We start from the raw sequence: 13,083 nt of genomic DNA on the forward strand, positions 1-13,083 counted from the left end.
TACGAGGGTGGTCAAGGTTCCTGAGGAGTTTGGTGTGTGGAGATTGCTCTGTAATTTCCTTAAGCAGTGTAACAGCATCCTAGATTACGTTCCTGAAGTGTCAGTTGGCAGCCTTTGAAGTGACACAGCTGCCCTGATGGAAGACCAACTGCAGTGATTTGGACAAATTGTCAGTTGATGTTGGTTTGCATCATGCCTCTGGCAGTCTGAAGAATGGATAATGCTGTTGCTTATCAGCACAGGGCATGGACTTTTTCAAGCAGACACTCAGCACTCTGGACTCTGAGTTGGGCAAGCTGTGGTGCGCATTATGACTGAGCAACATTTTGTTTTTAGACCTAAATACTCAGCTGTCTGGTGAACATTTGCATCTGGGAGTGCTGTGCAGAGTAGTGTTCATTGTGTGTCAGAAACCTCTGGTCATAGTGCAGTGACAAGAAAAGGTGAACCATGGTAAATGCAGGGCTAAGTCATCTGCTGTAAAAGCCTAACCCCATCTTGGGAGCTAAATCAAGTGGTGCACTCAAACTTAGTTTTAATGGTTTGTGTGAGTGTGTGCTTATACCTTCCTGTCTGGACTTGCTTGGGAAGCATTCTTCTTGCTCGCTTGCTCTTTCACCTCCCACCCATTGAGATCTTTGTCTTGATTCGTGATTCATGTCTGATTCAGACATGTGGGTAGTAGACTTGGCAGCAAGAATCTCCCTAGTTTGAGGATTCCAGAAGCCTTTAATAAGGGGCAAAAGCACAGAAACTAGCTGCTGAACATATAAACCAAGTGTCACATATGGTAGAACCAGGTTTATTGTTTGGGGAATTTTTTTTTTTCTTTAGTTATGGGCAAATCTTGCACCTTAATTCCCTGCACAGAGTTTGTGTGGGTACTCAACTTATGTTCTTCCAACAAATAAGGAAAAATTACAGATATTCCTTGACTTGTCTGCTGCAGTATGATGCCTTGTTAGGTCTTTTAATTTTTTCTTCAAATACTGCCTAATCCCAAGCCTAGGAGGTTTTATGGTCTGGATGATAACAAGTAGTAATGAAATTCTGATAGACTGCAGTGAAAAGCTTTTGCTAAATGCTTTGGATATTTTCAAGTGTGCATGTCTGTGTATAGTATTTAAAAAAAAAAAAAGAGCAAAGATAGCTATTAGTTTCTTACATTAGGCATAAAAGCATTCATTGCTTCAGGATCTGAATCTGACCAAGTCAGCTGCCTGCCTTCTCAGGCCTGCAAATACAAACTATACTAATCCTTGAACTGGAAGAAATCAAAACCAGGATCCCTCAGGTGACAAGTTCTGCAGCTCTAATGATCTCCTGTTGCTCAATAGCTTTCATTACTTACATTTTTTTAGATAAGTTATCATTCAAGTCCCCAGATCACTCCATGAAATGAAACTATATGGTTGGCTGTCCCTGAGCCTCACATTTTTGAAGCAGCGAAGTCCCTCATTCTTTGATGTTGGAAGCTGTGAAGCTGCACTTGGGCAACATCATTGATCTGCGGGGGATTATCTGATGATGACTTGTCTTGGTAGAATATTGTGATTCATTGGTAAAGTGTAATCCTTTTTAGGTTGTTATTATAGAACTGTATTTATTGATTACGTTCTCGCAGGAAGCATGTCTAAGTAAAGGGTAATTAAGTAGACTAGTGATTATCTTGATTGTTGTCCACTCAGAATGATTTTGTAAAAAAGTGTTTTATGGCAATAGCAGGTAATGCTTCAGTGAGACAGATGAAAACAAAGCATTTTTCAGGCTACCCTTAGTTTATTGAAATATGGCTGGTAGCATTGGATCTATTTCAAGCTCTTTGTATACAAGCTGTTCCAACATATCAGGTGAAAGCCACTGCAAATAGTGGCAAACAGTACTAAAAACAAAACAGGATATATTAATTTTATTTTCGAAATTGAATGCAATAGTTGGGTGTAACAGCATGAAGAATTAAGCAAACAAAACAAACTAGCTTTTGAGCAAACTTCAGTTTTAATAAACTAAGGGGAGTGGAACAGTAGAGGATTATGTAGATCATTAACTTGGTTTTAAAAACCTCAGAACCCTAAGTTTGTAAGTAAATGTGTATGCTTACGTAAGTGAAACAACCATGGAAACACACGGAGCTCAGAGGGAACAGATCTTTAACAGAAGCTGTTTGTGGGACTAGTCTACCACTTGTTCACATAGATACTTCTGAGAGCTCTGTGTAGTCGTATTGACTTTGTGACGATCTGTTATGTGACTCAGAGTAATGGGGTCCTAACATGTGATCCAGAAAGGAAGAAGTAATGGAAGAGAAAATCATGGAGGGAAGGTGAGCCTCTGGGAATGAATAATACAGTACACGGGGAACTCAGAACTGACACCCTGCTTAGCAGCACTTCCTTTCAGCCTACAGCCCACTATCTAAAAGGTGGTTTCACCTGATGCATTCTCAGGTGTTGCTTTTCCAGTCACTGCTGTTATGGTTACTCTGTACTTTAAGAGACCAGCACCCATCCATTACCTCACACGCTTGTCAAACTTGCTGGTTTGCACTGAGTTGGCTGGGACTGCCAGGCAACGTATTGCTTAGTGCTTTTGTGATTTGGGTGCATGGATCTTAAAGAATTATTTTGAAATGTAGCAACCTTCTGATGATGATAGTTTTTTTTATATTCCTTTAAAGTCCCTGTGGATGATCCTTGTTCCATCTGGGTGTTGGTGAAACACTGAGTAGGCAGTGACACCCGCAATACAGATCACATTTCAGCCCCCATGTCCCAGAGCTGCAGAATTTAGCTTAAGTGATGCAGAGACTTTAAGAGAATGGTAGATGATGATAACTGATGATTAAGTACTCTGTCTTTATAGCCTTTTAAGAAAAATTATAATGAAATTTCTCACTATCCTTTTGTTTCTTGCTGTCATAATAGCTCTTTGTAGGCTTGCGTAGGCTTTGTACTAGAGCAAAGAAAAAAGGCAGCAGGATCTTAGATAAAGAAACTACTGAAATTGTCCTGGAAAAAGGTTGCAAAGGTTATTGTTAACTACTGTATAGCAGAATTTCCATGAAAATCTACCAGCTCAGGCAAGAAACTACTACTTTGCCTTGCTGATGATAGAAAAATGAACGTAGGGACTCTAATTTGCTATTTTAGTTTACTTCTGTTCTTTAACTCACTGTAGTTTCAAATAACGTGCTAGAATTATTAGAGCTGATGGATTTTTTTTTTAATCTTCCTTTCCCCCTACCCTCCCATCCCTATTAGTTTAGATGTAATTGGTATTCATAAATGTTGTTTGCTTCATTTAGGACTCTGTTCTGCAAATTCCTATTCACACTACCTGCTTGTCAGTGCTTGCCTCAGGGTAGTTACATGTATGGTAGCTGTTGGCAGAACTGAGCCATTTGTTTTTGTTTTCCATTAAGTAAGAGAGATTTTATTTTTCCTTCAAACAGGTTCAAGTCTCTGTCACCTGTACCCTCAGGTCAGAATAGATCTGTCCCTGCGATATTTGGTATATACTCACTGAGAGACTTGAGTTGTTCTATACAGCCCCTAAAACAACTTGAAAAAGGAACAAAAAAAAACCCAGCCTTATACAGATAAAGAAATATTCTCAGTGGATTCCACTTAACCTATTCAGTGAGCTGAATATGTTATATATTATTATGTTATACTGTGTGTGTGTGTATGTGTGTTACAGTCCTTCTCCCGAAATAGTGGGAGGATTTCAGGAAAGCAGATTAGTTCTTGTGGGTACTCAGACCTGATCCAAGACCCCTCAATATATGAGCTTGCTCCCAGTAAGTAGTGGGTTTTGCTAAGCTGACTCCTACTGGTGTTTTGAGGCAGGATTGTGATGGCTGTGCTTCTGCATAGTAGTAATGTATGAAACTGTCCTCTGATCATGACAACAGACCTTTGAGGGAAGCTGTGCTCCCAGGAATCAGTGGCTCTGAGTTGCTGTTAATCTTTGATTCTTAATGGGATAGGTGAAATGGCAGCAGTGGACTCTGTCTAGGATTGAATAGTCTGGAAAACTTCATCTGCCCTGTGTGTGTGTGTGTGTATGCTTCAGTGCTGTGTTTCAGATTCAGTAGTTCAAAAGAGCAGTCCAGTGCTGTTGCACATAGCAATGTCAGGCACCAAGCCACAATGCTTTGAATGCCTTGTGGCTCTGTTACAGGGATTGATTCTTCCATTATCTTCCACAGCATTTTTGCTCTATTGCTACCTAGCTGCTGTTCTAGTGGCACAGCCTGTCACATGCTCCTTAGCAGAATAGTAGCTGTTGTTCTCTTCAGCATTCCACATCTTTCATTGCAGCATCTTTTATTGTGTGTGTGTGTATGCATATATGGATGTGTTAGTTACAGTTCACGCTGAGTAACTTCTATGCTGAATCTAAGAATGTTAACAATTTGCACCTTTGCCTTTTGGAATGCTTTTTTCTTATTGTAAAACCCTTAAGTACATTGATCTTGAGGCATTTAGACAATCTTCATACGTAGATCTAAATTTTCCCTGTACATACATAAGTAGCATAGAACACAGAATGGGAATCTAGAAAAAATGAGACCTAGAGAAATCCAGCCAAAGTAGAAGATCAAGGAAAACTGAGCAAAAATGTAGAAGAAAGGGGGCTGAGGGAGATAAGGACTGCAAATACACATGGGCAATAGCATTAGTCTTAGCTCCTATTGCAGCATGAGGCAGTGATTTGAAAAACAGATATCATCACTAACAAAGAGGAAGATCTTGCTTTAGAAATAGATGTGAGAAAGATTCCTCCTACAGCAGGCACACAAAGTTTTCATCTTCCCACTCACGCCACTGCTCCAACAGCCTGCAGCCTTGTTTGTATCCTGCAGTTTGCATCCTCAGTTGAGTGGGGCTGGAGACTGAAAGTTACAGTTCAGCAAATATACTCTTGCCTACTGCTGCCTGGGACAGCATGCCCCACTGATATGGGGCTGAAAGTGATCTTTTCCCACCTAGCTCCAGTCTCCTGCTTCCCTTGTTTTAGGGGAAAAAGGATTGTGAGTAGATATAAAATAAAGAATAAAATAAAAAATTGTCAGCACTACTTATTGCATGAGTACCTTAAGCATATTCATTCCAGGCAGCTATAACCTAAGCAGTTAAATTTCCCTTGGAGCTGAAGTTGAATTTGGCCCATTGTCTCTCCTCCTCACCCACAGCACAAATAAAAGCTGTGGCTTTTGAGGGCTGGGTGGGAGGGAGGAGGTGGGAAAGCCACTAGAGTGTGGTTGCATTGACAGCTGACATGTATTCCTTGGAAACCTGTGCTTCTCATCACTTCTGGATATAGCAGTATGACACATCATTGGGAGACATGATACAGTGTGTTAGGAGTGGGACATCATGATGAGCATAGGATCTTTATAGAACGGATATAGAACCCTGGTGACTTCTGGTTGGGGGGGGGGGGGGAGGGAGCCAGCAATACAAACCTGAAAATTGGCTTGGACTCTTCAAAAACTCCACTTTAGGCAGAAGTTACATCCAGAGGGATTATTTCAACTCACAATGATGTTTACTTCCAGTTGTTCTGTGAATAACTTTGGGTCCTGTTTGTCTGCAGCAGAAACTGAGGAAAACAGAAGGGTTTCTCCTATCTGCTAAATAGGCTACACAGTAATCATTTTTAATCTCTTTTGCTTGAATAACAATTACATTGCTCTTTTCTCCAGAAGGAGGCTTGGACCACTTACAGGTGCTGTGCAAGTGTCTTTCATTCTCACTAACTGCAGTTAGCCCTGTGCTAGAGCAGTGCTGCTGCTTAGCAATGCACAGTAGCAATCTGGAATGATTTAAGGCAAATAATATAGAGTATGATACTGCAGGGGTGTATAAACCTGCAGAAGGGATTTATTAAACTGTAACTTAGCTGGAGCTAGTGACATCTGTGGAATTTCAGCAAGTACATCTGAGTCTTCATGATTCTCTAACATCCACAACTTTCTATGAATGCTTCCTCTTGCTAGCACAGTATGTTTACGAAAGTATTACTGCTGCATGGGAAACTTGGATCAAACCAAGAGTGACTTCAGCTTGAACTGCTTTCAAAACCAAGATAAGTTAAGTACGAAAGCAATCTTATTTCAGAATAAGTGCTCCTTTGTGGAGACTATATTTTGTCAGTTCAAGTTGCAGCATAACTTAAAAGTTCCCTGAGGAAAAAGAAATCCTAAAAAGAAATACCACTTGCATCTGTGAGTTCATCACAGAATCATAGGGGTTGGAAGGGACCTCCAGAGATCATCAAGTCCAGCCCCCCCTGCCAAAGCAGGTTCCCTACACCAGGTTGTACAAGTAGGCATCCAGGCAGGTCTTGAATATCTCCAGAGAAGGAGACTTCACAACCTCCCTCGGCAGCCTGTTCCAGTGCTCTAACGTACATCCTCCTGCAGGTTCATACATCCTCCTGGTATGTGGTAAGGCAGCCACCCAATTTGCCCCCACACAATGACCAATACTGCTATAACTGAACAAATCTGGGAAGGGTAGCCAGGTCAAAATGTGATCTGAAGAGCTACACTTTACCTGTGTTTTGTTACTTGCAATTTTACTTTGTGTTTTGCACTTCTATTCTGTTGTGCATAGCCACTACGTGCTGTTACAAGCTCCAGTAAAAATTGGAAAAAAAATTCCAGCATGGCATCATGTCCTAATGATGGAAGAAATGAGCCTGCCTGCCTTGTTTTTGGTGCTCTTTAGGATTCCTCAGCATGTAATGTGCTTGCTAGTGGGCTGTGGTTCTAACTTGCCAAGGTTCTAAGTCCCAAAGCATGAGACTGTATTTTGCTCTTTTTTTTTTTTTTTAAATTCCTCCACCTTTCCACCTTCGTGATGGAGCACTCAGCTGCTGTTTGTGAGCAGCTGCTCTGTTTCCCTGCCTGCCTGGAGCGGTATCCAGACGGCTGCTCTGGGGGACAGCCAAGGTGGCCAGAGCAGTGACCGGCTTTGTTAAAAAGTAACGAGATTGGGAAAGAGAGGAGCCAGTGGGAAAATCCATGACCTGGAATAAGTTGTACAGCACACTGCCAACAAGTGCTACAGGGGCACTGAGTGAACTATGAGCCCGATTAATGATGTGTGTTCTATGTACCTAATATGATGAGACTCACTTGTTGACTTGGTGAACGTGACGTGATACTGAAAGCCTCTGGGAAAGGAAATATTGCTGACAGTGGCAAAAAGCTCACATTCATGTCTCATGGAAACTTAAATATGCGTAAGTGTAGTTTCAGCGTCTGCTCTCTGCATGACTCATGCAGAGAGAGAGGGCCAGGTGTGGCTCAGAACAGGCCTGTGGTGTGCAGCGTGACTTATTTTTTACAGACAGCTTTCTTGTGGATGGTAGAACATTATACTTGACTATGTACGTCTGTTATTTTACAAGTGCATTTTTCCGGAGATTACTGCAGTGTTTGTTTTATGCTTCTACCTTCGAGTGCTTACAGATCAGGGAGGGGTAATTCAGTGTGCTTGAAGCTATATGGTAGGTTTATGATATGTCAGGATTTCAGATTTTGCCCAACTTAATATTTCTTTTCTTTGTGTTCCAGAAAAAGGCATGGCATACAATTAAAACCATGGTTAACTTACCAGTGATAAGCCCCTTCAAGAAACGCTACTCGTGGGTGCAGCTGGCTGGGCATACAGGTGAGATGAGTATCTTCAATGTTTCTGTCTCTGGAATGTGATGTGGGATCATTTCTACTGACTGAGTCGCCAATATGTTACTTCCTTAGCTGGAAGCATTACTGTCCTTGCCTTCATGCACCCAAGCCTTGACAAGGACAGGTTTTCTGGTACCAACCCCAAACTCTTGGCATGAACATAAGCCTTTGAGAGGAAAGCAAATATGGTTACAGTTGATTTTGGTGGCCAGGTGTTTGCATAGTGAGGATTGTTATTATTCATTATATGCATGCAATGCACATAGTAGCTCAATCAGCTATTTCTAATTTTGTGTCAGTAGAAGTTAGTCGGTGTGCTCTGATATAGCATTACTTTCATTGATAAGCTTAAAACAAACAAACAACAAGAAAAAAACAAACAAACAAAAAAACACCAATAAGGAGAAGTCATCAGGTTTGCTTCTCTTACACTTCATTTAATTCTTATGCAGCCCTTGTTCCCTGTGTGCAAGTGTGGGGTTTATTAGTACACACGTGGGCAGGCACCTACGCTGTATCGTGCTTTAATGCAGTACCCAAACCAGCTCTTTGTATGTTAATGTAGTGCACTTCAAAGCTGTGCAGAGAAATTTATTTAGTCCTAGAAATGGAGTAGCTGCATTTGTGTAGTGGTGTACTGACTTGTATCACCCAGTGCCAAGATGACCCTGTCTTACTCTAGTTTTTATCACAGTGTGTCTGGCGTTGGCTTGATCTGTGTGGAGTGTTGCATTGAACGTGTGTGTAATCGTAACCCTTCTGAGTGCTTGTGGAGGATGAAGAAGAGGGCTGAGAGGTTACCAAAGATAATTAGGAGAGATACCGTTTCTGTTTGCTTTTGATAATTTTCTGTGGTTGCATTTAGTCCATCATTTTTGCAGCTGTTCTTCTATGATAAGTTTTTTCTAAACTATAACTTATGCCATCATCAGCCTAGCCCTTGTAATGAGCCAGTGCCAGTTCCAGAATTTGTCAGCAAGGAAACAGTTTGCAATGGCTGAAAGATCCCGCTGCAATACAGTGCTGGGCACAGGTTTAATGAGGCTCCTACTCTGGGGCCTCTTGTGAAGATTAAATAAAAAGTACTTGTGAATGAGACATGTACTTTTCTCAGATGTTATTGGTAGGCTGCAAATTCCACAGCTGGAGTGTAATGACTGCTTATCTTGGCCTATGCACACTCTTTCATTTGTACTGGATACCGTTCAGGCCCGTGGCTGTGAAAACAATTGTGCTGCAGGCTGTACCTGCAGATTAGCAGGGCTCCCCGGGGCAGGCACAGTACCTGGGTGTGCATGCATGTGCAGTCACAGACAGGGCAGTGCTTGGCTTTGCGATTGCTGACGGACTGTGCTGCTTTGGGATGTACACACTCAGCAGGTATACCTTATGTGAGGATTAAGGACAAAGCCAATGGTGACGCAGCTTTAAAAGAGCCCATCAGAGTACTAAGGAAGCATGGCTTGTGGTTTCTTCTTGTACATTTTAGTAAGTATAGTAATGTTTAATATACTAACAAAGAGTTTAGTATGGATAAAAAAAATGATCTGGAGCAGCTGCATTCCTTAAAGCTATAAATTCCAATGTGGGAATGTATCCAAATGGATTTTCATTGCCAACAGCTGTGTTTGCCCTGGGTGTTTTATTTTTATGAGAAGCATATTATCTTTTCTCATTTGGGGAAAATCTTTCTGGTATCATGCTGCTGAAGTAGGTGAGGCTGGAGTAGTGAGGGAAGGTGCTTTTCCCCTTCGCAGGTCAGGCTTTTCAGCATGTATTTGATTTTCTTTTTAGGGAGTTTCAAGGCAGCTGATAGTGGTAAGATTCTCAAACGCTTCTCAGAAAATGAAAAGGAATGTTTTGAGCGACTGATGAAAGACCCACTACGATCCTGCGTCCCTTGCTTCCATGGTGTGGTGGAGAGAGATGGAGAGACCTACATTCAGCTGGATGACTTGCTTACAGATTTTGAAGGGCCGTGTGTGATGGACTGTAAGATGGGGATCAGGTGAGATGTGAAAGAGAACGTGTTTTCTAACCTAAATGCATTTGTAGGAGGCAAGTGGAAGGATAATATGGTCATGCTATGTGTGTTGGAGGAGCTTGTTAACAGTTCTGGAGCCTTGGGATTCAGTCCAGACAACCTGCTGTTGGTTTGACAGTTGCCTTGGACAGCCTAGGAGTCTGTGTCCCGTTGGTGCCCAGTTGTACGTGGGTTCTGGAAACTGGGTGATCTGTAGACTAAATGTGACCCCCATCAAGATGTTTTCAGCGGTGACTTGGGACAAAGTTTCTCTGCAATGGCCTGAAAAAACATGGAGAGAAAGTTACACAATTCACTCCCTGCCAGTTCATTTAATCTTTGCCTATGCAGTGATTCAGGAAAACCCTATGAAGTGTAAAATTCCCATCTCCAAGTGTGAATGACTGAATACCAATACAAAAGCCCATTTCTAAAGCTTGAACGAGTCTTTGGTGATATTGATCTTCTCTGGGAGAAGTGTTGACTGTCTGCCCAGGACTGACTTTTCCCCACTCTGACATCTGTGTGATATTATCACCTTGTTCTTCAGCTTCTCACTTTTTTTTCTTTTTCCATTTTCCTTGTCTTGTGTATGATTTAGAAGAAAACCTCAAATAAGTTATCTAAGCATAACAAATAGATACAGAGTCTGTTGAAGGCCTCAAGTAACATTACAGAAAGGTAGAAACTATTACAGTAATCTTTTGGGTGCCAACTCAGATGCTTGGTTACTGTAATGAATGAAATATGCAATTTATGGGAGTGAGACAGGTCTTTTCATATAGACGGAGGATCTTAAGTGAACTATCTGCTAAATCAGAGTAGAAATTTGTTGCTCTGCTACGCCCAGAAGAAAGAGAAGATGGATTGGCAGCAGTACATGTTGCGTTCACAGTAGTTGACACTCAGGTAATGAGTGACAGCATCTCTTAAACAACAGTCCAGCTTGTTTTGCAATGTGATTAAGAATTAAGAATGTACACTTCAGGCACCTTACAAAGTTCAAGCTTGTGAAGAGGGACAAGTTTTAGGATCCAGTGAAATGCAGAGACAATGGATAGTGTCTTTTTAGTGGCTACCAAGATTGAGTGATACCAAGAGCAAAGTGTAGAAGCATGTCTTCCCTTTCTTAGTTACTTCGTCTGGTTTGGAGCTACAGTTCCTCGGATAACATGCTCTAGTTCATTACTATTTGAAGATTTATGTCTTTTACTCTCTAAAACATTATGTAAAACCTTACCTGCTTTTTGAGGCCTGAAAAAATGCATAACTGAAGTTTTTCTCAAGGAGAGGGTAGCCATTAAGACTTCAGCAGGCCCCTTTGCTTTTGATTTCATTGCAGGTGATCTCTCTTAACTGTCCTCTGAAAATACAGTTGTATGTCATGGCAGAATAGGAATAGCTTTCTTGCATCCTTGTAAGCAGGACGTAAGAATAACATGTAATTGTAAGGTAAAGGTATGGTTAAAGCAAGAAGTGAATGAGGCATATCTTGATTCCTGCTTGATAGTTTCTCTAAGTAAGCATGTGTGGTCATTAGTTTGTGCTTTGCTTTTGCCATGTGCAAAACTGAGGTAATGATAATACTTTCCTGGCCAACTAAAATTGTAAAAATAAAGTTGAGAAGTCCTTGCAGCTTTGTTGGAATGTGATGTCTTTGCAGGACATACCTGGAAGAAGAGCTGACTAAAGCCCGTGAGAAACCAAAGCTGCGTAAGGACATGTACAAGAAAATGATTGAAGTGGATCCTCTTGCTCCCACAGCTGAAGAGAATGCTCAGCATGCTGTCACCAAGCCCCGATACATGCAGTGGAGGGAAACAATCAGCTCTAGTGCCAACCTGGGCTTTAGGATTGAAGGGATTAAGGTAATAGTTCTGCTTCTGCCTGTTCAATTTAGACTGAACTTTGATTTGTTAATCAATCAAAATGCTAGCACGCATCAGTTTTTCTAATAGATTATGTGAAAATGCATTAATTATTTCCATGAAGTTCAATGTATTATTGCTTTAAAGCAATTATAACAGTTGGGTCAAATAAGTTAAGCACCAAATGCATATCAGGCATGCTTGGTTCAACCACGGAGATACTGCAGGAAGAAACCAAGCAGGTACAGAGCATAGATAAAATGAAAATGTAAGGAGGAATGAAGAACTGAAGAAATAGCTGCCTCTCTCCCCCCCCACTTTCATTCATTCATTCATTTATACCCAATTATATTCTATTTAAATCACAGAAAAGAGTTTTTGTTCCAGTTATGCTTATTTGCAAGGCGAGTTAAAAGCATTAGAAGACTTTCAAGATCATCCAGTCCAACCGTCCACCTATTGCCAATATTTCCCAGTAAACCGTGTCCCTCAGTACAACATCTAAATGTTCCTTGAACACCTCCAGGGTCGGTGACTCCACCACCTCCCTGGGCAGCCCATTCCAGTGCCTGGCCACTCTTTCAGAGAAGTAGTATTTCCTAACATCCAACCTGAATCTCTCCTGGTGCAACTTGAGGCTGTTCCCTCTAATCCTAATCACTAATTACATGGGAGAAGATGCTGGCCCTCATTTAGCTATATATTCTTAGGATAGAGGAAACATCTTTTACTTCAAGGAACATTACAGTATCCAGTATAGATGAAGCTGGAATAAAGCCCAAAAATACAATGATAAGATCTGTCAATCAGCAGAATCCTTTTGCTGTTCTTGATGAATGAGTTTGTGTCCCGATATCATTTCTAGGATAGTACTTTACAGCCTCTGAAGAATCTTTGCAATTTTCTTTTCTACCCATTAATCGCTTGTATTTCTTGTGCCTCATGGCAAAATCAAATACCTATCCAGAAACCCTTAGGACCTACACTTAGAGTATCACCAACCTCACTAAGTAACTCAAATGCTAAGGCTCCAGGGTGACCTGATAGCGACCTTCCGGTACCTAAAGGGGGCCTACAGGAAAGTTGGGGAAAGACTTTTTATAAGGGCATGCAGTGACAGAATGAGGGGTAATGGCTTTAAACTGGAAGAGGGTAGATTTAGGCTAGATATTAGGAAGAAATTCTTTACTGTGAGGATGATCAGACACTGGCACATGTTGCCCAGTGAGGTTGTGGATGCCCCCTCCCTGGATGCACTGAAGGCCAGACTAGATGGGGCTTTGAGCAACCTGGTGTAGAGGGAGGTGTCCATACCTACAGGAGGGGTTGGAACTACATGTTCTTAAAGGTTCCTTTTAACCCAAACCACTCTATGATTCTAACACTGGCTCTGTCACAGATTAAATTAGTTTAAATTAATGTGCTTGGGTTTTGATACTTGTGTACCTGCAGCAGCATAGTGCTGGTGAGGGCAGCCCAAGCACCCTGCA

General features: G+C 41.5%; 1 protein-coding gene across 5 annotated transcripts in view; it reads left to right on the forward strand.

The window, feature by feature from the left end:
• Positions 1–13,083, forward strand: part of ITPKA (inositol-trisphosphate 3-kinase A) — a 41,947-nt gene that overhangs the window by 15,202 nt on the left and 13,662 nt on the right. For all 5 annotated transcript variants that reach the window (XR_016466877.1, XR_004166967.2, XM_090140999.1 and 2 more), the window contains exons 2-4: positions 7,589–7,685; positions 9,497–9,710; positions 11,389–11,593. Coding sequence is in view for 3 of the 5 variants with exons in the window: in XM_090140999.1 (XP_089997125.1) it covers positions 7,589–7,685; positions 9,497–9,710; positions 11,389–11,593 (516 nt within the window). In the remaining 2 variants the exon portion in view is untranslated. The remainder of the gene's footprint in view (positions 1–7,588; positions 7,686–9,496; positions 9,711–11,388; positions 11,594–13,083) is intronic.

This window comes from Phasianus colchicus, chromosome 5 (assembly GCF_987193195.1).
Source record: "Phasianus colchicus chromosome 5, bPhaCol1.hap1.1, whole genome shotgun sequence".
Lineage (NCBI taxonomy): Eukaryota > Metazoa > Chordata > Aves > Galliformes > Phasianidae > Phasianus > Phasianus colchicus.